The following is a 27856-nucleotide window of genomic DNA, read 5'->3' as shown; positions in this document are numbered from 1 at the left end:
GTACACTTGACCTTTCATCAAATGGTTCAAGCCTCTAACAAAGAGAGGGGAGTGAAGGATAGAAAGAAAAAGAGAGCGCGCATTATTTCAGCCTTGGCAGCTGATAAGGATATCTAATGATTTTACAACATGCATGCATGCAGTCTCATTTCACTCCTAATACTGAGAGTTTATCTCTATGAAGAAAAAACAAACTTGGAGGACGGTAAATGTGGTAAATGGTTCATACATTAAAAAAATGTAGGAATATAATGGTATTTAGTGAATAACAAGCCTATTATATAAAGTCATATAGATATAGGGATTTATGTTAGGGTTAACCATGAATACCTGTCACTCATATAGTGTGACACTGTAAATATCCACACTCAAATCCATTACATGAGCAGATCCATCTTGCATAGAAAACTGATAAAGAACACTGAAGGTTTTCTGGAGGTTAAATTCATGTTGAGGCATATTTCTCAGCTAAGTAAAGCTACTGTGGCTTTTATTTCTATCATTAATTGCAACAATATATTTGTGTAACTATAAAAAACCCCTGGCATACCTCATGGATGCAGGTGTAGTAAAGAAAGAAATGTGAACGCCCCTTGTGTGCGCTTAATGACAAAGAGTCCTTTTTTCCTCTCTGACAAAATATTGCTTGTAGTTCTCTGTGTAAATCCACTTCTAGATAATCTTTTATTATTTGATCTACACATCTTGAACTGCGAATGTCTAATAGGCTGCTGTTTGCATAAGCTGTGTGCACCACTTGAAAAATTTCAGCTACATGTCCAGTCATGCAGCTCTCTGAAGACATCAGGAGGCACAAGAAGATGCCATCAGTTCTCGATCACACAAAAGCAGTTTTACTTGGCAGGATTCTCTGCATTCGTTACAGTTCATAACAATGATTGCATGAAGCAACAACAGGAATGATCCAGAACCATAATAAAACCTAAGCCATGCAGAATTTTGCTGAGGTTATTCACATGGACAGAATGCATGAGGTGTTCTTTTGGTTAGAAAACGATAAATATAGAAGTGAAAATGGTCCTCTGGTTTAAACTAAGGTCAAGGAAAGTTTGCTGACACACACACACAGAAAGTCCATGCTGACATTGGATATTCATGGATTCTAGATTATCTTATCTCTCTGGCATTGAGTGGACCCCTTAATAGATAAACAGGAAGAGAACTTGTGCACCCAGCTTGCTCCACTTTGTCCACTGCTTCCTAGCATTCCATGACACCTGGTATGTATGACACTCTAACTGGCCAAAAGCAAACTACAGAATCTAAAATATCAGGTTTACTTCACATTAAATTAAGTTCATGGACTTTTTAAAACTTTTTTGGTACCAGCTAATGCATCCATCAGTCCTGAATGAGAAAGAATTTAAAAAGGGAACAGCTAAAACCTTATCTGGGTATTACTGCCTGAAAATTGCTATTCCTTTTAGCTTTCTTTCTTCTCAAGTATTTCCAGAAGCTCTTAAGTGATTATGTCTGCATGGTTGCCTAGAAGCAATGAAAGCTTCTAATCTTTCCCAGTGATATCATCCCAGAGCATGTGGGTTTCAGAAGGGCACCAAATGTTAGACGGCATTCCCAAATGGATGCCACAATTGTCATGTGACTCCAGGAGGTGTAGCAGGAGCACTGGAGCTCTTTGGAAAGTGATCACACTCTCCCAATTTTGACAAAACCTGGATCTGACTGAAAAGTCCGAGCTGTCAGCTGTCATTCAAACCGAACTTCTATAGGCATTAGATACAGTGTCAGCTGCATTTTACGTGTGTTTTAGCACTCCAGTCCAGAGACCTGAATCCACCTGGCAAAGACTCCGATCCGGCTCACCGGATGTCTTTGGAAAACGCAAAAGAGGGCATAAACTTTTGGATTTTTAACTGTATATTTAGGAGTTTTACAGCTTTTACTGCTGATAATGAAAAAACCAGAATTTCTTCGGTAACATTTCACATTTATTTCTCACAATTAAGCCCAAAGAATGATGTTGACAGATTTCTTTATCATGTAAAAAACTGAGACATGCTGTCTTAATTGCATGTTTTTATGTTATATTAAGATATGTCAGAGATTAAATTTGTAGTTGAACCTCTGTGGACTGACAAAAAGGGGGTGTTTCACCTGTCTGGCCCACTGGAGATCAAAGTTGGCTGTAAGTGTCCTATGATATAAAATTAGTTTGACATCCCTGAACTAGTCATAGTGGTTTTAAGGAGAAAATTAGCAAACAGGAGTGTATAAGGCTGGTTTTGGTTAAAACACTTCACACCACAGATGTACCACAGATTAAATAAATGGAAACCCCGATTACTCATATGCGAAACAACTGCCTTGCAACCACAGAAAATATTTTGGCAACTGAGGTAGATGAGGTAAGTTCTGAACCTGGTAAGAGAGAAATGACATGAGAACATGTGAAGTGACAGAAATACCACTGCTTAACGTTGCACAGTTGTAGATCTATTTCAACTATGGTGCCCAACAGGAGCCCAACCAGTTTAGGAGAGCTCTGTGTCAGTATTGCCACCATACTGGGTAGAGAGCAGCTTCAGAACAGCAGTCTTTATAAACGACTGGACAGAAACACTTAATACTGCAGGACTTTATTAACATCTGAGTGATTACGCTTAGATCGTCTTCTCCTTTGAAACCTGGGAAGCCAACAGGGATACAGTGAAGTGAGAGACTAAGGGAGAGCAAAAGACAGAACCAATCTAAACAACAGAGGAATGTTCTCAGCTCGAGCTGCTGCTCGAACTGCTGCTCCCTGCTCTCCCACTTGCCTACAATGGTATGTGTAATTACTCCACAATTAAAGTGCCTTTGCTTGTCTGTGTGTGGACCTCGCAGTGCCTGGTGACCACACTCAACCTTGTCAACAATGTGGCCTGGACACACCAGGCTATTTGACATAAGTGAGTCGGTGAGTGACAAAATGAGGACAGGGTTAAAAAGTAAAACAACATTTCCCTTTTAGATGATGATGCCGCTGCAGGAAAAGGCAGCTGTTCAACTTCAGCTCTATTTTAACTAAATTCTTCCCTTTTGTTTCAGATCTTTCATGTCATCTTCCTTCATTTAAAAGTCTAGTTTTCTTACTGCTTCCTTTCTCTTTATATGACATTTCCTCTGCTGTCTCATTTTCTTCTCTTACTCTAGTCTGACCACAAGAATGCAGGGTGACTGTCGCTGCTCTACCGTCCACGCATGCATAGTAATCACTGGTCCTGACAGGCACACACACACAGACTGTAAATCACACTGATGCACATGCACACTATAAACAAGCAAAAACATTTAAGACTGCAACGGTTGGCATTTGGTTTCATTTTAAGCATAACATTTTTTAAATGGACCCTCATCCACATGCATATACTGTACACAACCATATACTCTTCACTTCCTTTCCAACATACATTTATTGGGAGACTAGTTCTATTTCTGCACATTTAAGCACCTTAAGTGGAAACAGACCAAGGGGGGAAAAAATACTACAAACATAAAGATATATAGCTATTTGTGAGTATTTGTATGTGTTTTGTGGGAACTGCGGCACAATTTCCACCCATACTGGGCTTTTCCTATGCAGTCCTCCTAAAGGTGCCATAGTCCACATCGCTTGTTAAATTCAGTAAGTAATGAGAGAGCAGCTGGCTTCTCTTTCATTAAAAAAAATTGCATTTCTTTCACATATAAACAAAAATACCAAGAAAAAATTTAAGCCCCTATTTTTCCCTTAAGTTCATTTAATTACTGGAAAAAGACCAAGTCCACATTTAACAAGCCAACCCTAACTCACTGGTCCAGTTTCAACAATCATTAGTATGTTGGAAACACAAATGAGTTCCATTGCAATCATATCAAGAATTTCTTTTTACACAGAGTTTATCTTGTAAACAAACAAAGAAGCTATCCTAATCCCTTGTGTGCTGTTCAGACAATAGTGGCTAAAATACCTACAGGCAGCATTTTAACATGCAATTTCTTCTCTTATGTTAACTTACAAAGTCAGTAATTTCATAAGACCATTTAAAAATACAAATAAACCAAATTCACATCTGTAATGATTGATAAACCATCCAAATAAACTTCCACTGAAGCACCTGAGAGGTTAAAAGTCATATAACCATGCAAGGGAAAATGTACAGCAGCTACCAATCTGGTGACCTGCCTGGCAGTCCCATTCAGTAGCAAATATGAGATGTATTTCTAGCTTTCCCTCAAAAGGGAAAGCAGAAAAAGGAATCTGCAGATGCAGCCAGAACTCCAGCATGACACGACTCCGTCTGCCTTATGAAGATGGTAAAAAAATGCAGCTGGGCATGCCTGGTTTTCTCTCATCTGAGCTCTCACTTCTTTCCCTCTTTTGGACTGTCTTCATAGAACTGAGGCTAAGAAAGTCCTCTACAACCAAAACTCAGACTGAAAGTTAGCTGACGAGCTCCTTAAAAATTGAAAGGCTTTATTTTAGAGGACCCAAGCTTATACAGAGTCCATCCCTACACATCTTAATGCTGAGTGTCCTTAAGCAAATACACCGAAGCTCTACCAGCAGCACCAGAGCCGTTTGTGAAGAATATAAAAAGAGAGGCAGGAAAAATCTGCCACTAGATTCAGAGCCACCATCTCAGTCTTCCTGGTATGAAAACATGTGTCATCTTGGTTTGCGGTTCTGTTCAGACAACAGCAGGTTATTTAGCTTGATTACAACGTTGGCAAAATCAGTGAGGTCCACAAAGTCTGAGGTGATGATGTTGACTCCGTCCACCCCTGGCCTCTGAGCCTCAACCCAGGACATGATGGTTGGCAGGTTTCTAGAGCCAAAAAAGAAGAAAGTCTGTATCAGCAAGCAAAGCATTACGGCAAATATTGTTGCACCGAACATCCTGCTATTTAAACTTGAATCAAAACCAAATTCATGACCTTGCAAATACACACCAAAAATATCCACTGCCAAGGTTTTGTCTTTTAGTTTTATAGTTATGGCCACAACATTGTCGAAAATCTAATCAGTAGTTCCTTACTTGACGGTTTCTCTGCCAGATTTCATTAAGAGCTGTTGACTGACTGTTGAGATATGTCACAATGTGGGAGAAAGTGGACCTATAGGGAAAAGAAAATTAAAGGGAGGGACGTTTTTGTCCATCTGTCAGGGAAACGGTGCTTTGCTCCCATTCAGAATCAATGCTTTCCATATTTTAGTTCCTGGCATAGACACACAAACACAGCGACGCTGTAGCTGTATCACTTCTAACACCCTCTGATTCTTCACTATGTTTCAGCCACCAGCAGAACAAAACCAGGAAGTCACATTGTTTATCCAGCAGTGATAAACAATCCCATTTCCTCGGAAGTGCAAAATTAGGCTACCTCCTGTCTCGCCGTAGTGTCTGTTCAGAAGTTTTATACCCTGATATTGGTGCCCGGTGGCAGATGTAAAGGCATGGAGAGTATAATACCCTTCAAGACTTCCACTGACGATAAAAGAGCCGGATGACTGCAAAAAATTTGTGAAAATCATATATCCTTACTTAGGAAGAATACAATCTCTTAAGAGTTATGAAAAGTTTTGATTTATGTTTTGTGCACTCTAGATTTGACTGGAAATATCACTTTTTTTCCATTCAGTCAATATAATGCTACATACAAAACATGTTCTTATAACTTACTGTGTTACAGGACATGCTCTAAGATCTGTAGCATTTCTTGCACTGTAGTTTTTCAATATTATTAGAATTTCTTCTTTTTCTGGCCTTTAAAGGCATGTGCAAAGCCAGCGTTTGACTTTGTTCCATGCATTTCATTAGCAGCATTAACTCTACTGACCTCTACTGGCCACAAACTATAATAAATGAATGAAGGTGAGCAGTAGAGGAAACAGTTATTCTTAAGATTTTTTCCAAAGTTGTTATGTTGAAACTGTCATACAAATATGATCCATGATTCCCTCTACACCATCCAATCACAGTCACGGACCTCTCCACCAGGTAGCTGCGTAGGCCCCAGAGCAACCCCTTAGCCACAGTGTTGACAGTGGGAGTGAGGATGGCCTGGGATACATGGAAGGAACCCTGCTTGTCTCTTTCCTTCAGCGTAGTTTCCAGGAACTAGAAGGCAGAATTTTGAATGGAGTAAATCTCATGTGAATAGCATGCATTTAAATGTCTTTAGTTAGAAAAAGAACAAAATGGAGACAGAGGGAGATACATTACAATTAAAGTATTGTTTTCTGACCTCTATGAGCTTGATGGGCTCGGTGGTGTTTGCCCAGGGAGCAGGGATCTTGTTGCCAGGCCACATGACAGGAACGCCTTGGGCTGAAGGATGATGGTAGAACACAATCACCTGTCAAGAGAAAAAAAAAAATATAAAAGTTGGTGATCAGACGTCTGCAGACAAAAAGACTTTAGGCGAGTTCTGTGATCCATTTTGCAGTGCAAAACATAAATACCCCAAAATATACATAAAACCAATGACCCTAGCATGGTGAATTACCTGACCTCAAAGTTACTGAATGATTACAGATAACTGAGCATTCATGGTGGTATCTGCATGTTTCACCCTTACTGGAGATTTAATATTCAGCAGGAAATCTATGTTGTAGCTACGTCATAACCACAAACCCCTCTGAAGCCCTATGCCATGACCTACGAGGTAACCTCTCCACCTCCCTAGAAATGTATGTACAAGTTGGGTCGACACAGTCCACGACTACGACCACAACAATGAGCTGGGACCGAGCAGGTAAAAAAGTCAAAGCACTTTTTGGGTTTTGTTTCTATCAGCCGTATTCAAAACACTGGGACAGGACCACAAGGTAACACACCAGCAACGATGTGCGCCACTGATGTGTCTACAAAGAATCCTCGCAGAAGTCTAAATCTGGGCTTATGTGTAACTGGAAATACATCAACAGTCTTCATCCACAGTGACTTGGCAGAGATGCAATAGAAAAGTCAGAAGAAGTTTGAGTTGTGGGTTTCCAATAATGCCAAAAAGAGTGAGGAGGAAAGCTGCCCTTTTCACCTACAAACTGTGCACTTCCTGCTCTACTCTCACTGTTGTGTTCCTCTTCACTCTCTGCCCTGCACTTCATCTCCTTGTTCTTTGCCAACTAAGCCAGTTACAGATTAGGGTCATGGGAACAGGAATGATAGTATCTGAACATAAACATGCACTTACTGTAGTAATGTAATGCAGACGCAGAACATACTGACACCTTAAACACAGAGCCCACACACAGCTCCATCTAACATATATCTGTGTAGCAGATATTTAGTATATATATATATATATATATAAAAAAAGCAAGCCAGAGAAAGAAGAAGATTGGGAGTGTCTGAGTATAGAAAAAACCCTCGCCCTTATAAGAAATGCAAAAGGCTTTAGCTGGAGGTATGAATATGAAAGAGAGTAATATCGGAGACACCAAAAGACAAAGAAAAATTGAAAAGTTTTTAGCTACAAAAATCTGAAAGGATAAATGTAGGTTAGTTTATGGAACAAGTGCTAATAGGATGATACTTGCCACTAATTCTTGCCCTGGAAAATCACAGTTGGAAGGGATTACCTGTGCACAGAGGTCACGCTAAGACTCCGCTACACGCACACCTGCCTGCTCCTTTTACTTGTAGGTGTACACCAAACCTGAAAGGTTTGTGGAAGTCACTTAATACGTGCTTTTTATAAATATCAAACTGATTAGAGATAGAGCATCATGGTGGTTAGCACTGTTGCCTCACACCAAGAAGCTCCTGTTCAAATCCAGCATCTGGTCACAAACTTTGGAGTTTTTATGTTCTCTTCACATCTGAGTGGGTTCTCTCCAGTTAGTGGGTGTAGGTTAATTGGTAACTCTAAATTACTCATACCCACCTCTGTGTTAGCCATATGACAGTTCCAACCAGGGTGTACCCCTGCCTCTTACCCCTATGGCAGCTGTAGCAGGCTTCCTTACAGTGTACGGACTTACATGTTCACCTAAAAAGGAAAATGTCTCCAGTTCGATCCCAGGAGGAGACACATACATGCTGTGACCCCTTGTGGCTTTTCTCGAATATCTACTTTGCCACACAGAGGCACATTTTAGCAGCATCACTCCAGATGGAGGAAGTGCATTTTGCTGTTCCAAGTACGGTCAATAGATGGTTAGTAGATGGCAAAATATCACAGTGTAGTGGTATAGAGAGGGAGTCAGAACAATATGTGTGCTTATTGCTTGAAGCATCTCACCACGAGTCCAAGTTTTGAGGAAATGGATGAAAAAGATGGAAATCTGTGAAATGTGAAAAAAGTGAAGGTGCTGGGGGACTGCTTGGCGTCACGTGATTTAAGGAGATCATGAAAAAAGAAAAACTGTCACTCCATTTTGCAATGCCTTGCCATAGCCTGTGACACCACTTACTTGGAACCACTTTCCTCCTCCAAAAGGCCAATGACCCAGACATAACTCCAAATTGCAAGAACTATTTAAGGAATAAGTCAGCTGACTGTCTGCACAGTGAATGAATCTCAGCCCTGCTGAGCTGTCATGGGAGCAGCTTAACATTATAGCCAAAAGAAAAGTACATCAAACCAGTCCAACTAGTGGCAGCACCCTTATAAGGTGTAGAGTGAAATGTTCCCAGATGACTTCTGTGAAGGCCAAAAGCCTGCAAAGCTGTGATTTCTAAAGATGGGAGATTATTGGAAAAAGCAAAGCTCAGTTTTTTTTTTATTGTTGTGACTTATTCCTATTCACTTTGCTGCTCATATAATGAATACAAGTATGATACTTCATGAAAACATTTGACAGATATATTTACCCGCTGCTACATACAACATGCACACAAACACTTTTGCAATAAACGCCGTCAGTACTGATGCAGTCTGATCACACCTGGTATTTCTTCTCCCAGAGATAGTCGAGAGTAACGTTCTCCACCGCACAGTTATTGCACAGTTTGCTGCCAAATACTTCTTGGAGCATGCTGATGAGGTAAACGTGGTGCTCTGCCTCCATTGCATAGTAATGGTTAAAGTCCAGGAACACCACCTACATAAATTAAACATCAAACATAATCAGTAGTGTAAATGTAGCTCATTTATTAACATGTTTTATGTTTAGATATTTTTAAAATGTGCTTCTCACCTCTTTCCTGTGTCTGCCCAGGAAGGAGCTGATTTCTAACAGGCCATCTCTCACCTTTGTGAGAAAACAGGGTGAAGATGCAGGGATCAGGATACAAATCTACAAATCTTAGTCTCTCAGTCATGAACTGATGCAGAAAGGCTAGTGCTTTTTTAAAGTCAGCATATTAGAACGCCAAAGAGCAGCTTAAATATTTTAGTGAGTACAGCACTGCAAAACTCCACCAAAATATTTCACAAAATAAAGGTTAATAGAGTCAAATATCAACTGTATACAGTTAAATAACTACAGCTGTTAATGCCACTGACATCAGAAAAGCCTGAATATGCATTTCTTTATTAAATATTTTTCAGTCACATGGTCATGTTATGACAGAATCTTTGTAATGAAAGAGTTCCTCATGTTGGGAAAAGAATGGCCCATCTTTATAGCTAAACGCTACCCTCCGATCCTTGCTTAAGGTCATCTCTGCCCACTATTAGCAACATCAACTGCAACACAGTACTAGAAGAAAACAGTCACTGTTCATACTGGGAGAAAATGAAAGCTTGGAGCCGTATTCAAAGGTCATTTTAGCATTCTAGGACTGGAGCTGGCACAAACGCATTCAGCACAGAAGGAAAATATCAGATTGTGACAGATTAAAATGAAAAATGTAACAAACAGTGAAACACATAAAAGTAAATGAGGGAGACCAGCTCAACAGTCACAATAACAACCCAAAACGGCAGTAAAAGTTTACTCCTCCGCTCACCTTGTGTCCAAAGAGGCCATGAATGAAGTAGATTTCATTTCCAGACTCGCCTGGTTTTGAAGAGACCCTGAGGTCAAAATAGCGAATTCCTGCATCCAGCTGCTCCTTAAAAGTCAGGTTCTGGGGATACAGACCGCATCACATTATACATAATAAGAAGCTGAGAAACACAGACACTAGACTGTAAAACACAGATCTCAAAAATGTATCATTTAGGCTAATTGTGTGTGTGTGTGTGTGTATGTGTGAGAGAGTGTGTATTGCAGTGATTTTGAGTCCAGTACCTGTGTCATGGACCACTTCACCATGACTTTCTTGGCTAAGACACTGAACATGGTAGCCAGATACTTAACATAAACCTTTTGATCGGGCCCCACGGGAGCATGCACATCCACCCAAAAAGTGAAAGAATCGTGAGAGCCTGGAAAAAAGAGGGAGAGCTGCTGCTGGTGATGGAAAGTTAAAAATTTAAATCGAAATCAAACAGGAAATCAAGGTGAAGAAAAGAGAGGATTCCGTCTGCATCAGTAAGTGATGAAGGAGTCAGCAGTGTTTTTTTCCCCCCTATTATGCTGGGCGTGAGGGTGGGGTTAGATCTATTTTTAGCCAACATGACCACAGTACATTTTCCTTCTTTCGTTGACTAAATATCTTTACGCTTTGTGGACTCACCTGGCACCGCTAGATGTCTGAGGGGCATGGCACTGAGCTTGGAGGGGAGCGAACCCATCCAGTCGGCATGGACATTGCCGATCCCCGCGGGTCTGGTCTTCATCTCAGGAGCCGCCTGTCAGCAATAACTCCCTCAAGAGACTGCTCTCTGGTACTGATGCGCTCCCACCATGTAAAATCTACCATAGGTCATCTTGGACTGTCACGATTGATTTTGCGCTGCTACGATATGCATCATTTCAAGTTCAACCGGTTTCGTTGCCGAGTTTCTGGGAGGAAGACTGTACCTCGTTGTTGTCCGTTGGACTCCAACCGGGAAACCGGCATGCCTTGACAAAGCCAGCGGGCAGCTAACGATCGCCGCAATCCTCTTAGAGTGAAATCCCTCCTCCCCTCCCGGCAGGTTAAACATACTACCGCACTAGGCAAACCATGACATGTAGGACGGGTAGAATGCCACCAAGGCACTAATTAGCTCACTGATCACGTGACTGACCAGGTGACAAATGACATAAGTAACACTTGTAGCCTACTTCAATATTAAAAAACATTTTTATTCATTTTTTGTACGGATGACATAGTGATATATTTTGTGTTTAACTTGTTAGTTGTGTAATTTTTTTTTTTAATTATTAGAATATTTTTCCCAACACAATAAACACCGAATAAACATTTTTTAACAACCAGTGACATTTTTGTTCCGCTAATGTGAGCTGTAGGCTATGTACATGCCATACGAAGTAGATTTTGTACTGTCTATGTCACTCTACAATCATACAGCGTCATCTACTGGTGCAGTCCTCGAATTGCGACCAAATCGGGGTTTTTTCTCCTTATTCCAAAGAACATTCGTGTTTTGAAAAAGTAGAATAAAATAAATAAATAAATAATAAAAATCGTGCGTATAGCTCTCACTTTAGTTATCTATTTGTAATTGAAAATATTTTTACATTAAAAAGAGTCCATATTGAATAGGCATCCCTAAGTTATGCCAGAAATGTTAGCCTATTTGAATACAGGCTATTAACGCCATACCACTCAAAGGACAACAAAGCCCATAAAGCACTGCGGGCGCCGTCTCCACGCTTGTCACTTGACAGCTACAACAAGCGTCGCGGTTGTGTGTACGTTTCCATGGGGAGAAGTCACGCACACACGCGCGCGCGCACCTTGTAAGAGCTCTACGTTCGTTTTATCTGAAGCTATCAGCAGGACAGCAGCCAAGGAAGGGACTAACGACCCTACGTGGTGAGTTTAAAAGTGAGGGAAAAAAAGAAGAAGGGACACACAAGAAAGAGTCTGCACAAAATGGTCGAGGAACTGTACTGTTAAGTCTGATATGTCAGCAACAAATACCTACTCACCTTCTTTTCCCGATAAAGTAGCCTGCTTAATATTTTTACATTAAGCAGTCTTAGCTTATAGCTTTAGCTTTAGAGTAAAGCTAGTTTATTCGTTTCATGAAAGACTGCTGGGGTTGAATGCGTGTGATAGCTGTTAGTTAACCAAAAGTTAAGAATTATCTGAGTAGAAGTATTGGTTAAATCTAACTCACTCGGTTTCTTTAACACTGCCTGTAGACGTGGGTTTGTAATATCGTCGACCTTGATTAGCTTTGTAATGTCATGTGGCTTGGATACATCTTAATTCCCTTTAAATCCCTTCACAACAGATCGCCATATGGGACTGCCCCCTCCCCTTGTTTTGTTGCTTATTTTTACTCAGTGACAAAATGTGACATTGCAGTGTCACATTTTGAAGGTCTTAGTTGTATCATATATTAATATTTTTTGTAATGATTAATACGTTAGTGGCTGCATAATGACTCCTTGAGGAAAAGTCAAATGGCCAGAGCAATTGTTTTCCAGTGTAATTAATTAGGGAGTCCCTATCGCACTAGCTATATAAAACTCTGTGTGCTTATCTCACAGCTTATTTTAAACATTCAAGCCACATTCTACAGAAAACATGTGTGATTATGATCCAATTGCACAAACTTGCAACCTACAAAAGAAGATAGCTGTGCGTTATTTCCGAGAAGAACATGCAGTTTGTTAGTTTCATTAAAGTACACTGCTTAGCACACCTATTAGACCACCACCTGCTAATTACTAAAATCGATTTTTTATGTTTCTGTAATGGTTAATCCACTATTACAGAAACATCATTAAAGCACACATGCTTTAATTAAAATGATATTTTTAATCCTAAATTATAATGATTGTCATTATCCATTCATTTTCAATTTACTGTTTTACAGAGAAAAAGGGTGAAGTAGTAAAGCACGTTGTTATTTTTTGAGTAAGATGCCATTTACAATTACAGTTATTTACTGGCATTCATGAAGAGAAAAATTCGTTTTTAGCATTTGTGTTATGTACGATTAATTTCTGACTTCTCAGAGAAGTCCAGTATGCCAGCTAAAATATATTATATGTTATTTGCCTAATAAATAACAATTTTATTTTTAGGTTTTGGACAGATTTCTAAAATATTTTTGTGTTTACTTTGTATTTTTAATTAAAATGACAGGTGGTCTAATAAATTTGTTAGGCACTGTATATTAGTTGTAATTGTAAGTTTTTTGGGAGGTCTGTATGGCTGAATGTACATCAGGCGGGTGTGATTACGATGGCCTGTGGCGTCATTCAAATCCTCTTGTCAGGCAGGGTGCTTGGGCAAGGTAGTGGATACCGGTAAGCATGATGGTGATGTAACATCCTATTTACATCCCTGTTGGCCTAATCTGACTAGGGTTGGCTTTGTCATCTCCCTTGGGTGGTCATGTTGAAGCCTCTAGTGTGACACACACCTAATCCTACCACTGAGAGAAAAACAAGAAGTCTTAGCATGTCTTTGTTTTCGCATTGTTTAAAAATCCTGGTCGACAGAGTTTTTTGGCACGCTATTGGATTTATGTGATCTTTTGTGTTTGCAGTTGTATTTATTGCTGACGATTTTTCTTTTTTTTCTGTCTCTTGGCTGTTAGTTCAACTACATGACTGAGATCCCTACCTTTTTACATGGATCAGTTACTGCAAAATGAGCTTTAAACTCCAAGGATTGGTTGACAAAGACAAACACTGGCCAAACTACGATCTTTTCTTTTGGGAAAAAAGAAGTGAATTCTGGCTGGGGAAACAAAGACTGAACAACACTTGAAGGAAGAAGAAGGATATTTGATTGATGAATCGGCTGTGTTTTTCTACAGCCCATCTCACACAATAATAAAGTTAGCTGATAAAGAGGCTGATGAAACTGTTTTGAGAAATGATGAATCGCTACACCACCCTGAAGCAGCTGGGTGATGGCACCTATGGCAGTGTGATGATGGGAAGAAGCAATGAGTCTGGAGAGCTTGTAGCCATCAAAAGGTGAGGATGTTGCTCATTCTTTAATTTTTTTGTTGTCTCTCCCTATTCAGCCTTTATAACACATATAATATTACTATTATGAGATTTATTGTTGTGGTGTCATGCAGCCCTATATTATGTACATATTTTATCAGCAATGAGCCTTAATAATGTCAAAATAAAATCACAATCTTGTTTGCAATATAGTAGATATATAACTAATGCTAACGTAGATCCCCTATTGCTACCAAAGAGCCTTTATACTCACAAAACATAGTGAAAATCAAATTTACATCAAGTGTTTGTGTATCTGTTACAGTTTTTACTTGTAGATGTTGATTTTTGATTACATTTCTTTTTTCAAATTTGTGATGCAGAAAGAAATTGTTCCCTTTTCTCATGAATTCAAAATATGACTGTTTTCATTTTACGTCACAGCCTTTTTCTTTGTTATTCTCTTTAATGTTTGTTGTGACACTACGCAGCAGATGTGCTGTAAAGCTAGAAACCCCTGACCTGCCATCACCAGGGCAAACAAACTACATTGCTTTGTTTCAGCAACATAGCAGCAGTGTTCAATAATAGATGCGAAACTGGGGACGTGCGTCCACTGGTTGATCATTTGGTTACCATGCAAGACAATACATGTGGTGACGGTGAAAGAGAGTGAAAGTAGAGGGGTGTGTCGGGTTGCTGACATTGTGTGACCAAATTTAGACGGGATAGATATCGGCTCATTCTGTAACTCTTATGTAATTCCAGAGGAAAGGATCAGTAATGTTGATCAGAGAACTCAGGCGTATAACAGCAGGTGTGTTGTTTTTAAACAAACACACATTGGATAACAGTGAAAAAGCTGAGTAGGCCATCAGAATCAGAATACGTTTTCAGGTTAATTTAAGTACAGAAAAATCTTGATTCGAATATTTATCACATTACAGTCATCACTTTTCTAAATACCTGATGGAGTCTTGTAAATGCTGTAATAAGCAATAATAATGTTTATTAATAGATATGTAATAGATATGCCCTGAAAGGATCACATATGTGATGATCTGATAATAAGATGTATACATTTCTTAATGGTCTTCCATAGAATGAAGAGGAAGTTTTATTCATGGGAGGAATGTATGAACCTAAGAGAAGTAAAGGTAAGCATGGTAATATTAATACACCTGTTTGAAACACATTATAGCAACATTACTCGCAGATCATTGTTACATAGATTGACCAATAGATAGATATGTTCACGCAAATGTAAATTGTCAAAATGTATAAAAGTACAATGGAAAATAAAAAGGTAGCATTCCAGTACTACATTGGTAATGCATTAAGAAAAGCATTGATTGTATGCACTCACTGGCCACTTGAGGTATAGCGCCTTCAAAAAAGTGCTAGAAGCATTCCTAAGAGATTTTGGTCCATATTGACATGATAGTATCACAGATCATGCAGTCTGGCCTTTCACCTATGACCAAAAATGCCCAGAGAACTGCCAAATATTTCCTCTTTTTCTGACCTTTCTCTGTAAACTCTGTAGATGGCTATGTGGGAAAACCCCCGGAGATGAACACTTTCTGAAATACTCAGATCAATCCATCTGGCACCAACAACCATGCCACGTTCAAAGTCACTTAAATCACCTTTCTTCTCCATTCTGATGCTCAGTCTGAACTTCACCATTGAGTTCCTGCTATGGGACTGTCTGATTAGGTATTTGTGTTAACTATAGGCTGAACAAGCTAACCTAATAAAGTGAGCTGTGTTGAGTATAAATCAACACCTAATAGAAGCCAGGCTTACACACTGAAATGAAGCCCAGGAAGAGCAATTCTTGTTATAACCACCAGTGGAGGACACAATCAAATGCACCAGTGGAAGTTGCTACACTTCATCAATTAGTACATTAACTATTTTGATATCTGTATTAAAAGTGTTCTTGTTATATATGAAAATTTTTGCATTACATGAGACAGTTTTTCTTATCTTTCCAAACATGCGTCACCCCAGTCACTGAAGAAGCTGAACCATGCGAACGTGGTGAAACTAAAAGAGGTTATTAGAGAGAATGACCATCTCTACTTTGTCTTTGAGTACATGAAGGAGAACCTGTACCAGCTTATGAAGGACAGGTAAGAAAAGAAAAATCATGTTTCACAATACAAATGTTTGCAGAATTTGTTTAACACAGTTGTGTAGTGTCATTGCCAATTGGCCCACACACTGATTAACACCAGATTGATCTGATAGGCTCTAATGGTTGTTATTTAAGTCTGTCAATATCATCCTCTAAAAGATTTGTAAGTCCTCTATATCAGGCTCTCTCTTGCAAACAGCTGCCACCTCCTCTGGGAGATGCCCTGATGTTTTTGCTAGAGTGAAAACCTCAGGTGTGTACATGTACAGTGCAAACCTGAGGATTTTTGGCAAAGGCAAAAGCAGATACGTCAAAAAGACAGTTGATGTTTTAAAGCTGCTCAGATTTGTGGTCAAATATATTTATTTTACAGATTACTGTGTAATGTAAGAAAGAATGGTGTTAATGTTATGTTGCTTTCATTAACTGGCTCATGGGAGGTATATCGATTTTATGTTTACAGAAAAAAATTGTTCCCTGAGTCAGTGATAAGAAACATAAGCTTTCAGATTTTGCAAGGCCTGTCGTTTATTCACAAACATGGTAGGTGTACTGTGTTTTCTTCATGGCCTGAAAGCGTACGAGAGTGTGGGTTCATACTGCAAGATTCACTGACCATTTCAAATGTCAAGGGCATGTCAATATTTAAGAATCTCACAAGCAAACAAGGTCATCATACATTAAATTATTTCAATCAACGATCAAAAACTCTTGTAGTATGTGAACCCTCCATAAATGTCTTGCTTCAACACTTGTTTTACTTACTGGTCTGTATCACTGCTGTGTAAAGAATGGATGTATGGATGACTTATATCTATGCATGCACACTAAAAAGCACTCTAAACATTTGACTCTGATTTTTTTTAATCAGGCATGGTGTGATCAGCTAAACAAAGCTACATCATAAAAGAAAAGACCCTGGTCATACAAACCTTTGCATGTTTTAATGTGCACATGTGCTTCCATATATCCAAAATGCAGACTTTTCCACTTTTCTTTCTCTTAACACTTTGATTTCTCTTCTCTTCCATCCTTCCTTCCTTTTCTATCTCTGTGGTTTGCTGTTAGAGAGAATAAAATGTTCTCAGAGAATGAAATTAGAAACATCATGTTTCAAGTGCTGTCTGGGTTGGCTTTTGTACATAAACATGGTAAGAAGCTTTCCTTTGTCATCCTTTTACTCATTCAACAGTAGATTAACCTGTAGTTTGTGAGTTTGGGTGTATGTGATATTTAAAAAGTTTTGTGACCCTTGGGTAGACCACAAGTATTATATTGCACATGCATGTGCGTGTGCTATGTTCTCTATTGCTAAAAGGTATGTCCTTGTATTTTCTTAGTTGTTTTCTGTAGCAGCGCAGTTCAAAATGTATTTTATTATGACATCAAACTTTATAAATCCTTCAGTTATACTCGATTAATCAAGAGTCATTTGGTTTTGTTTTACTTAAATGGGCGACAGTGTAAATCACATTTGGATTATATGCCATTGTTGCTACTGCATTTAAAATCTTCCATCATAGGGAAATATTTTGCATCAGCAGAGTACATTTTTAGTAACGTGACATGGACTGCCTTTTTTTCAACATTTGCACGAGTAATTTTAATATTTAATGTTACTCCAAATTACACTGCCATTGTGTGACAGCTGCAGTACTGAAGCACTGTAGCCCTGGTACTTGTATATTTAAAATGAAGATGTTGAAATACATTGAGCTCTGAATACAAATGCCTGTTAATGTTACAGGTGAGGCAAACATTCACCCATTCACAAGTAGTTCTGTCTGAATTATGAATAACATTTTTATGTATTAGATTTAGAAAACAAGGACTAGTGCCAGTCTGTTGTCATGATTTGAGTGGAGTCTATTAAAATGTAGCTAAAAGTTTGAAATAAACCTTTGTGCAGGTTTCTTCCATCGAGACATGAAGCCAGAGAATTTGTTGTGCATGGGTCCAGAACTGGTCAAAATAGCAGATTTTGGACTGGCCAGAGAGATCCGCTCCAAACCTCCCTACACAGACTATGTATCAACGAGATGGTGAGAGGAATTTCCACACAGTGGTAAACTTTTAAGATAGAAAAGAAAGCACTGGTTAGAGTGAGCTAAGCTAAAGTTAACATGATGGTTTTTATGCTTTCTTCATTGGACCGTATGGCCATGTATTTTTACACTGACTTTTACAAGCTGTTTATCTAACTGCTCTTGACTGTCTGTCAAGGTACCGAGCTCCGGAGGTCCTGCTCAGGTCATCTACCTACAGCTCTCCCATTGACTTGTGGGCTGTGGGCTGCATCATGGCTGAACTGTACACACTCAGACCCCTTTTCCCTGGGAACAGTGAAGTAGACGAGATATTTAAGATCTGCCAAGTCCTGGGCACCGTCAAAAAGGTGAGACCAAGGTGAAAGGAGAGAGGTGAGAATGCTTGAGCTCAGTCAGTGAGCTTAGTTCATGTGTTCAATCATTAATACTCTAAACTTATGAAGTGCTGAATTTAATTGAAACATTATTCCTAAAGATGAAAATCTATATTTAGTGTAGTTAAATCACATTAGAATAAATAATATGTAAGCCTATTTAGTTCTCTAAGGTCTAAAGAATTTTAAGTGTGGTTCATGCTGAACAAATTGACACTTGATTAAAAAGGCTTTCCAACACCATCACTATTAACTCTGTTTGCAACCTGCTATAACCTGGCCAGGAGATTAGTCTGTGACATCAGCCACAATTCACAATACAGTTCAGTTTTATTTACGTGGTGTTGGCTCATAACTGCAGCCACCTCAAGGTATCTGACAAGTTAAAAACCTTGCCTCAGACTTTTGCTATTTTAAACTATTAACATTTAAAAAGACAAAACAAAAATGTCCAGAACAACCTTTACGCACCTGAATAATGATAATATGTAATCATTTCATTGTGTCCTCCATTAGACCGACTGGCCAGAAGGTCACCAGCTAGCAACTGCCATGAACTTTCGATTTCCTCAATGTGTTCCGACCCACCTGAAGACCCTTATTCCAAATGCCAGCAATGAGGCTATTACCCTGATGAAGGACCTGCTGCACTGGGACCCCAAAAAAAGGCCCACTGCTGCACAGGTAGGCATGTAAAGTCTTACTCTAGGCTTAATTTGCCAAAGGGCTCTTTAACAAAGATCCTTTTTAGCCTGCTCTTTAAAATTAAGTTACCTGTTCTCAAAGAAGCAGTTTCCATTGCAGTGCAACACTCATCACTTCATGCAGATTATCTGTATTTCCACTGCAGAGATTGCATTGTAATCGTACACATTTTAAGTAGTCTCTTAGCCATACTTCATTCTCAGTTCTGCTGCAAAACATTTTTCCTCTCTGCATATGTGCATACACGTTATGCACATTATATGCCCATCATATTGTTGACTGTAATTTACACTCCAGAGAGAAAGTTAGGCCTAACACTGTTAGAGGGAGTGACAAAGCTTTTCCATTTCTACCTAAACAGCTCCCAGGTGGGTGGTTCTGTTCAGAAGCACAGATGCACATCTAATTTTAGCTCATTCAGCTCTTGTCTGATTCAGATGGTGGAAAACTGTAATTGCTGAATAAAATACACCCTATGGTACACAGGGGTGTTTCTAAAATGCCCTGGGATTTAGGTTTGGTGTGCATGTTTGCTGTCTTGTGCATGAAAGCCATCCCTGCAAGTTTAAATGACTCAAGTTACACAATGATGTGCTTTATTTTGTTGTTTTTTTAAGTACAGACTGTGTATTATTCTTGTTTCTAGAGATATTCTTTCAGTGTAATTGAATATCCTCAGATTATTCAGAATTATAATCTGTGTTCCTTCATCTCCTTTCCTAGGCCTTGCGTTATCCTTACTTCCAGGTGGGTCAGGTCTTGGGGCCACGCCCTCAGAGCCAGGAGGTCAAGAAAGTCCAGAACAGGCCGCTTGCTCAAAAACAGGCCTCTGAGTACAAAGTTGAACTGCAGCAGTCTTCCTCTGAGTCTAAAGCCTCCACAACCTCCTCCAGAAACCATCAACAGCCTCTGCAGCAGATCCCCTTACCCCAGGCTGAGAGTAAACCTGGAGGCCTCAGCCATGCAGTGAGTAGCTTTATTAAGTCAGATTAAATAGTTGCAAAAAAAGTTTTTAAAATAAAGTAGTCAGTTTGGATGAGTACTCTTAAAGAGCAGAAGTTCTGGCGCAGATGCAGTGGTTGAAAGTAGAACTTAATTCAGCAAGACTCATTGCCCAAACGTGACATTACTATGTTGTGCAGAAGGCGCTGGGCAGTGAGAACAATGCTGGTGGCGTCGGGACGGGGGCGCTGAAGAGCGGTCGCCGTCGCTGGGGCCAGACAGTGGCCAAGACCTCAGACAGCTGGGAGGAATCTGATCGTTCAGAAACATCCGCCTCCAACTCCAAGAAACCCAGCCTGGTGAATACAGAGGAGGAGAAGAGCCCCAAGGACCAATGTCCACAGTAAGCTTAAGAAGAGTGGAAACTTTGCTTGGTGAAGCATTTGCTATGCTATGTGCTGCTATGCTATGTGCTGCAGTTTATAAATTACAGTATATATGTAAATAAATATGCAATATTGAAAACATTTCATATTTATCTTACATTCCACAACATCCACATTCATATTCAGAACTTACTGTAATGCTTTGTTTTCAGACACCAGGAGCAGAAACCTCTATACTCCTTCAGCACCGTTACCAAGCTACCAAACAATGTAAAGACTGGCCAAATGGACTCTAATCTCCCAGGATCTGCGGCCCGCCAACACTATCTCAGCCAGTCTAGATACTTGCCTGGTAAGACTGATAGGTAGTCTTATCTGTATTGTTTAAAATAGGTCATTGCTTCCCTGGTTACAAATAAATAAATAAAAGTTAAATTTTTTTATCGTGGTTTGATTTCCATCCATCCATCCATCCATCCATTCGCTTCCGCTTATCCTTTTCAGGGTTTGATTTATTATTATAAAATCCAATTGCTTGCATTTTAATCAGTTTTGTGAAAATAGCAATTTCACTTTCTGAGGGCTAAATTTTTAATCGTGTAATTTTGTTGGCTTTAAGGCTTGATCGGCAAGAATCAGACCTCCTCTGGAGAAAAGGAGCTGACTGGCATGACACTGCGGGACCTGTGGGAGAACTCCTCAAACACTGTAAATAAACCACTTGGTCCTATTGGGGGAGGATTATCTGTCACCAGAGCCAATGCAGGTAAAGACTGATGATGTCTAATGCAGCAGTGTTAAGAGGATTTTGCGTAGTGCACAGTGGAGGGGACTCAAGTTTCCAGATTTCAGTAACACATTGAAGCAGCCTGACAGCGTCTAGATCTTTTTGTAATGTACCAAGGCAGAAAAATACAAATCACATACAAAAAATATAATATTCAAGCACTGGGTTTGACAACAGACAACAAACCTGCTCACTCAGTAGATTAAATAATGACTACACCATGACTTGCTCTGGAAACCTGGCGGCTGTCAAATTCACCTTTGTGTTACATAATATGACGGTGTCCTCTTTCTTACACTAAGGCTCTAAGTGCTGCTGATGAAGCTAGTATCACCTGGTCATTAGTTATGATCAAGAGTTAGTGAGCCTAAGCATGTGTGACTTTGGCGAGCTAGGACACCATAAATCAATTGTCATGTAGGCAGGCCCACAGTATGCGTCCCTCGTCCTTGCTCTCTGCTGCTGTCTCTTCCTGTTACCTCGTCTCTACCTCTCCATTGCTTATTCATGAGATTAAGACTGTAGATCAAGTGTTCCCTAAATGGCCTGCAGCTGTACCCCCCTCCCCCATCCATTCTCCCAGCACTGTTTGTTTTAATGCTGCTCGCCTGTTCTGCATGAAAATGTCTTATTTAGCATGAAAAGTATTTTTTTTTCTTTTGAAAAAGCAAAAATACTTTCAGTTTCCCTTCTTCGCCTTTACTTCATTGGTTGTCTTTTCTCCTTTCTCTCTGATTCCATGCATCTCCTCCAACTCTACTTTTTTTTTTTGGGCCATGTGATTAGAAGACACTGCTGCAAAGTGTTTGGATAGCCCACCAGACAAAACTGTGGTCAAAGAAAGAATACTGGAGAAAATTGACCTCTCCAAAGGTATTTAAGTAAGATGGGGTTTTTTTTTTTGGGGGGGGGGGTTGCTGTATTTCATAGCCTTGTTAGTTATTTGGAGTACTAAAATGGCTTTGTTTACAACCTTTCTGAAGGCGGTATATAAAATAGCTTGAGGATAAAATCAAATAAACCAACAACCAGGGTGGTGGCTGATACTGATGTAGCAAGTTTCGGGTATTCAAACAGCCACTTTGCATGTGAAAGAAACCGGCCTCTTAAAGCTCCGCGTGAAACTAGGGTGTAAACATGCAGGTTAACATGAGAACGAAGAACTCCAGTTGCTCAACAGAAAATAAATGATACTACCACAACATCTTAAGGGAACAATGAAGCTTTTGAGTAATTATGGAGATAAAAATCTCTGACTGGTGGTGGAGAGACTCGATAGTGTTCTTTGAAATGCTGAATGACAATCACTCGACCCTATTCCTCCGCTTGTGCCCTTCATAGCTTTTGCGTATGCGGTGGTTACAGTATGTCACACGTGTTCACACATATAATTAGTGGTTGTAAAGCCATGTGTGACAAGATCTGTGTTTTCAAGATCAGTTTTTTGTGTTTTTTAAATGTTGCATTTTAGCTAATAATACATTAAACTCAATTGCTGGTTGGACATCTGGGGTGTGCAATAATAAGATGTGCAATATCTCAGTCTTTCCATGTTCTGTGCAATATTTTTGGCTCATGTGCAATTATTTTGGTCCCAGTCTGTTTCAATGTTTCCTACACATACACCATGTATATAGTTCCACACACATATGTATACTTATACACTGCTTTTTATTCTATTCTATTTATTTATTTATTATTATTTTTTCAGCCTTATTGTATATTGGTTTCTCTTCTTCTTATTTTAGCACCTTTGTGATCCAGCTACCCAATTTCGCTGTGCAAGAAACTGCACAATGACAATAAAAAGCTCTAAGTCTCTAAGATATGCAGAAATTTCAGACCTTTGCTTGAATTCTGTATTTATTTTCTTAAAGGGAACTTTGTGAGCACCAAGTACAACCTCTCTGGTGGTTACATCTCTTCATTTCAAAAGAAAGAGGTTGGCTCAGTGGGACAGAGAATCCAGCTTGCCCCCTTGGCTGGCCAGCATGCAAGTAAATAACTCTTTTTTTCTATATAAGCCCAACAAAATAACTTGCCAGGTACTTTTAATCATTTATGTTGCTCTGAGAGAACAAAAAATCAGCACTCTTTCCCAACGTGTCTGAGAGATTGCTCTCTTTCTCTAATCATAAACATTAATTCTGATATTGTAGTTGAACTATTCTGTTGTATGATCATCCTGTACTCTTTTCTAATTTCCTCTGTTTTAACCTGCATCACATTTACTGGGAGTATGTTTCCTTTCTTTCTCCCTTTTCTTCACTTTTAGTAAATCTTTCTTCTTCTCCTGATAATAAAAAAGACAACCCAAAATCTGCAAAACTCAAGCCTATATCCAACTCATCATTAAAAGAAACTGGTGAAGGTATTGCCATTTTCAAATAGTTGCTGTTTTTTTTTTTTAAAGCATTATCTATAAAGACACTGGTGATTAAGAGAGACATTTGTTTTTTCTAGAATATGACGCCTGGAAGAAGAGGACAGACGGCACTCAGATGAAGGGCGGCAGCTATTCAGCATTGGGAAAAAACTCTGGAAACCTCCTGACCAGAGCTCCTGCAGTGCAGCCCGTCCATGGGAGGGTCGACTGGACATCCAAATATGGCGGAAACCGGTAGTTTGGGGGAGCACATGCTACAACTACTACCGCTTGTTAGTCTTTGGCTGAGAAATTGAATCCTGAGCAGGCTGCTTAACCATGCTTACGCTCAGATATCAAGGGCGAGCACGTCCCACGTTCTTTGTTATGTTTATACAAGTAGGACCAAACTGTATGTGCATTGAATCTCTGTGTTCTGGAGATGATGGTTGCCATGATGCTTAACCAGGACCGGTATTGTCCTCAAGACAATCCCACTGCATCCTTCAGATACAGTGGGAGCCAATTTCATTGTTATTGCTTGGATTTTTTCTTTTTTTCTTTTTTTTTTAAGTAGGACTCCAGCACAGCATTTCAACTTTTTTTTTTTTAACTTTAGATTTTTAAAAAAATTCATTTTCTCTAGTTTCATATAACAAAATGTCTTTAATGAATGGTTCCTGTAATGTTATATCCTCTCTGCTATTATTCAGCATGTAGTAGGTAGGTGACACAAAAAATCTTGAGTGTCATAAAAATACAGCAGACTCTGAAAACTGTAAGGGAACTGCAAACCTCTTTGTAATACATCAATGAGTAAGCTGAATTTTTTTTTAAACTTTTTTTAAAACAAATAAACAAGTTCAAAGGTGCATTCACTGAAAAAAAGACAACTATTTACTATATAAACAAGAGGGTACATTTATTTCATAAATCTACACTTTTTTAAACAAAAGGACAAGCAGTAAATGGCAAATGCTGAGAGGGTGCTTCTGAAAAGAGCCACAGGAGCTGATGGGAACTGATATTTCTTCCATGATTTCAACATATTAACTTCATCAGGACTGTACAGGTTTCTGGAGCAACGCCAAGCTAAGCTTCCCCACCATCAGAGCACTGAAACAAAAGGATTACATTAGACCTCATTCAAAGAGCCAAAGTATACAGTGGGGAAAAAAAAAAAAAAAAAAAAAAAAAAATATACAGATTACTGGAAGTGGGGGAAAAATAAAATCCTTTGTAAAATGTGGTTTTCTTGGCTACAATGTAGTATATACATAGAAATGAGGATAAAATTATTACTGCCTCGATGATATTAAACGTTTTTGTCATAATAATTTTTTTGTAAATGGAGCAAGGAATTTATTAACATAGCATTTCCAAATAAACTAGCCTTCTTTAGAAACCATAAATTATTTCTATTAGCACACAATAACAGAATTATTTCAGAAAAAAATAAAAGTTACCAGGGTCAATATTAATGCTCCCCCTGACAATTGACCTTTCTATTGAGGCATAGCACAAACCCCTGCAGTGCATTGACGTGCTTTAACTTTTTAATGCTCAAAGACTGGAAAAATTTCAAGTTAAAACTGAAGGTTGTCTTCTTATTTACACAGTATAAAAACTTCAACGGTTTGAGCTGTCACTTGAGAGAGCATCGTACCAAAAACAAAAGAAATCAGTTTAAACTTGAAAAAAAAAAGAAAAAGAAAAAGAAAAAGTTGTTAATGCTCAAAAAGTAGGCGACGGATACACAAAATTATCAAATGTGAAGAACTGGCATGAGAAATCTCATCAAGAAAGAGCCACACAATGCAGAACAAGCCTGGCAGAGGTAGGAAGCGAACGATTTCAAAAACTCTGGGAAGAAAACTAGCAAACTGTATCTAAAGACCCCCAGAACAACTGCTGAGACACGAGTGAATGACTCAGACAAGTCTGAAATTATAGTCTTGAAGAGGACAATCGATAGAACCCTGGTTTCGGACTAAGAAATATTTTACTGTGTGCAAAGTAAGTAAAATAATATTCCAAAATCAAACTAAGATATTTGGAATAATACTGCCCTCATCTGTGGAACTGATAACAAGTAATGGCTGATTGGACTTATACCAGACCTTGCTACAGCCATCAGACCAGCTGGCATGAACTTCCTCGATCCATAAAACCGCTTCCCCATGATACCAGTCAGTGCTCCTGATGCAGCTGGCAGACAGCAGGAGACGGAAAAGGTTAGTGAAGGCACTCAGAATGAAGACATTAGATATTCAGAAACTGTTTACTTACATGGAAAACATACAGCTGCTTTATGCAGTTTAGTATGTGGGTCCACATACTAAACATTTTGAGTGTATGTTTTTTTTGGTCATAAGGCATAATAGAGTTATTCAATTAACAGTCAAGACTGCGGCTTGAATGGCACAGCAGTGTTCAAACTTTACAGCTTTTTCTGACATGATGTTTTTCCTAAGCTGAGGAAAGAGGAAAGAAAAAAAAAAAGTTTACTAACCTAGTGACACCCAAACATTTTTAGGATCATTTGAGACCTGGTAAGCTCCAAAACCTGCAAGGCCCCCAAACAGAAGCCCAGCAGCCAGGGAGGGAACACTGCCTGACAGAACAAACATACAGGAGGTCAGAACCTAGGAAAATATAAACCAGCGAGACAACAGCACCAATAGTAATACTTGCTGTTATTGAAATGTGATTATTTAACTTAAGTATTTTAGGTAACACATACCTGCTTTCACGTAACCAATGACTCCTCCAGATGCTACAAGCGTGGCGTATCCATATCCTACCCAATCCACAGTCATGTTGGACACCTGTCAGGATCACAGCGTGAGGTTATGCGAGTCAACAAACACATTATTGACGTTGCACATCGATTATTCAATTAAAACCTCCTCCTGATGTGAATCTAATTTGACCTACTGGTGTAAAAATACTTAAGGAGCTGTGCGAGTCCTGCAACACAGAGCTGTTACTGAGCATTAACGGAACGAACAGAAAAAGTGAAAACATTGTAGGAAGGTTCCCGCTGTCACACACCGCAGCCGTAGTTTGTCAGCTTTTGATCAGAAGTCGTTAAAGAAAAAAGGGGCGTGTGTGTGTCTGGCTTAGTAGATAAGCCAGACTGCTTTACTGAGCCTTAGCATAAACTAGCATCACTGCTGCACCACACACTCAGAAGTTACACAACATTATCGAAACCACTGTTAACAGTCACCCCGTAAACTTTGAAAGTAGATTCAGTCTTAAGCAGCACTCTAAAACATTGACACTGTCGAGTATGGAAGCTGAATTAAAAAAAACAAACCGACTTACAACCTTAGTCGTTCAGTTTGTCCTCTGTCTGTCACTGACATAAACAGTGTGGTCCCTACCGACGGCAGCTTGTTCTCCACCGAGCACAATTTATTGCTGCACTGTACGTAATGCGCTCGCGGATGCCGAATGCGTAGGCTTACAGTTCTGAGCAGATCTCTTTATGTTGTGAAAGACATACGGCTGCGCTAAATAATAATAATAATAATGATAATAACGATAATAATAATAATAATACTAATGTGTTTTTTATCGTTTATGTTGGTGCAAACAAACACGACCGAGGACACTTAAAAGGTATTAAACTATTTTCTCTGCGGAATCACTACTGACGATTTATTGTCCTGTACTCTCCATAATAAACCGAGTCCTGCTTACTTAACGTCGTCGTATGATGTCATTGTCAACCACTAATGCGCTCAATTGAGTAACCCCAACGCCACTCGGAGCTGTTTTTTGATAATTGACGGCCGCTAGATGGCGCCACAGGATTATATTAGGTTGTGTTTCAAGTTCAAACCGCACCCCTCATACCAATAGCTTTTTTTCAAATAGGCATGTACTTTGATTTGCATGCATCCGAAAAAAAGGCTGTCTTCAAAGGGAAAGGATAAACATACAGATTGCAATATCACCACTTACGACATCGGAATGTTTTTATTATCGTTATTACTTTTTCTTCTTCTGATGGGTGACTAAAACGATCAAGTTTAAGCGTGACAGACTGATTAAGGTTAATGAAGAAAGGCAGGTGAACACAAGCGCCCAGCGTATTGCTTGTTAGAAATGCATTTGTAATATTTGCAAACGTTTGTATTCCTGACGGGTCGTGCAATTTCATGTAGACTTTCCTTTAAA

General features: G+C 39.2%; 3 protein-coding genes across 14 annotated transcripts; 1 reads left to right on the top strand and 2 right to left on the bottom strand.

Moving 5' to 3' along the window:
- Positions 1-2602: 2602 nt before the first annotated feature.
- plcxd2 (phosphatidylinositol-specific phospholipase C, X domain containing 2) lies at positions 2603-11111 on the bottom strand. 2 transcript variants are annotated; one of them, XM_031755533.2, is made up of 9 exons: positions 10572-11111; positions 10184-10320; positions 9900-10019; positions 9146-9199; positions 8894-9049; positions 6250-6360; positions 5992-6122; positions 5040-5118; positions 4682-4829 (listed from the first exon to the last, which is right to left on the bottom strand). In XM_031755533.2, the coding sequence occupies exons 1-9, from the start codon at positions 10672-10674 to the stop codon at positions 4800-4802; spliced, it is 921 nt and encodes a 306-aa protein (XP_031611393.1). In that variant the 5' UTR covers positions 10675-11111; the 3' UTR covers positions 4682-4799. The 2 variants fall into 2 exon arrangements, with proteins under 2 accessions (XP_031611392.1, XP_031611393.1); XM_031755532.2 differs by lacking the exon at positions 5040-5118 and having other exon boundaries at positions 2603-4829; positions 10572-11108.
- Positions 11112-11509: 398 nt separating this feature from the next.
- mak (male germ cell-associated kinase) lies at positions 11510-24429 on the top strand. 9 transcript variants are annotated; one of them, XM_039617307.1, is made up of 16 exons: positions 11511-11819; positions 13561-13945; positions 15021-15075; positions 15935-16056; positions 16525-16604; positions 17971-18103; positions 18285-18456; positions 19000-19167; positions 19912-20154; positions 20331-20533; positions 20729-20868; positions 21136-21282; positions 22093-22176; positions 23181-23300; positions 23579-23674; positions 23767-24429. In XM_039617307.1, exons 2-16 carry the CDS (start codon positions 13842-13844, stop codon positions 23925-23927), a joined length of 2028 nt encoding a protein of 675 aa, XP_039473241.1. In that variant the 5' UTR covers positions 11511-11819; positions 13561-13841; the 3' UTR covers positions 23928-24429. The 9 variants fall into 9 exon arrangements, with proteins under 9 accessions (XP_039473242.1, XP_039473241.1, XP_039473239.1 ...); XM_039617305.1 differs by having other exon boundaries at positions 11513-11819; positions 22090-22176; XM_039617306.1 differs by having other exon boundaries at positions 11513-11831; positions 22090-22176.
- Positions 24430-24573: 144 nt separating this feature from the next.
- On the bottom strand, positions 24574-27130 carry tmem14ca (transmembrane protein 14Ca). Of its 3 annotated transcripts, none has more exons than XM_031755538.2 (5): positions 26999-27130; positions 26412-26496; positions 26181-26282; positions 25789-25876; positions 24574-24784 (listed from the first exon to the last, which is right to left on the bottom strand). In XM_031755538.2, the coding sequence occupies exons 2-5, from the start codon at positions 26485-26487 to the stop codon at positions 24727-24729; spliced, it is 324 nt and encodes a 107-aa protein (XP_031611398.1). In that variant the 5' UTR covers positions 26488-26496; positions 26999-27130; the 3' UTR covers positions 24574-24726. The 3 variants fall into 3 exon arrangements, with proteins under 3 accessions (XP_031611398.1, XP_031611399.1, XP_031611397.1); XM_031755539.2 differs by having other exon boundaries at positions 27002-27111; XM_031755537.2 differs by lacking the exon at positions 26999-27130 and adding an exon at positions 26606-26876.
- Between the last annotated feature and the right edge of the window lie 726 nt (positions 27131-27856).

This window comes from Oreochromis aureus, linkage group 9, assembly GCF_013358895.1.
Source record: "Oreochromis aureus strain Israel breed Guangdong linkage group 9, ZZ_aureus, whole genome shotgun sequence".
NCBI classification, from domain to species: Eukaryota; Metazoa; Chordata; class Actinopteri; order Cichliformes; family Cichlidae; genus Oreochromis; species Oreochromis aureus.
This window is presented reverse-complemented; position numbering and strand designations above follow the sequence as displayed.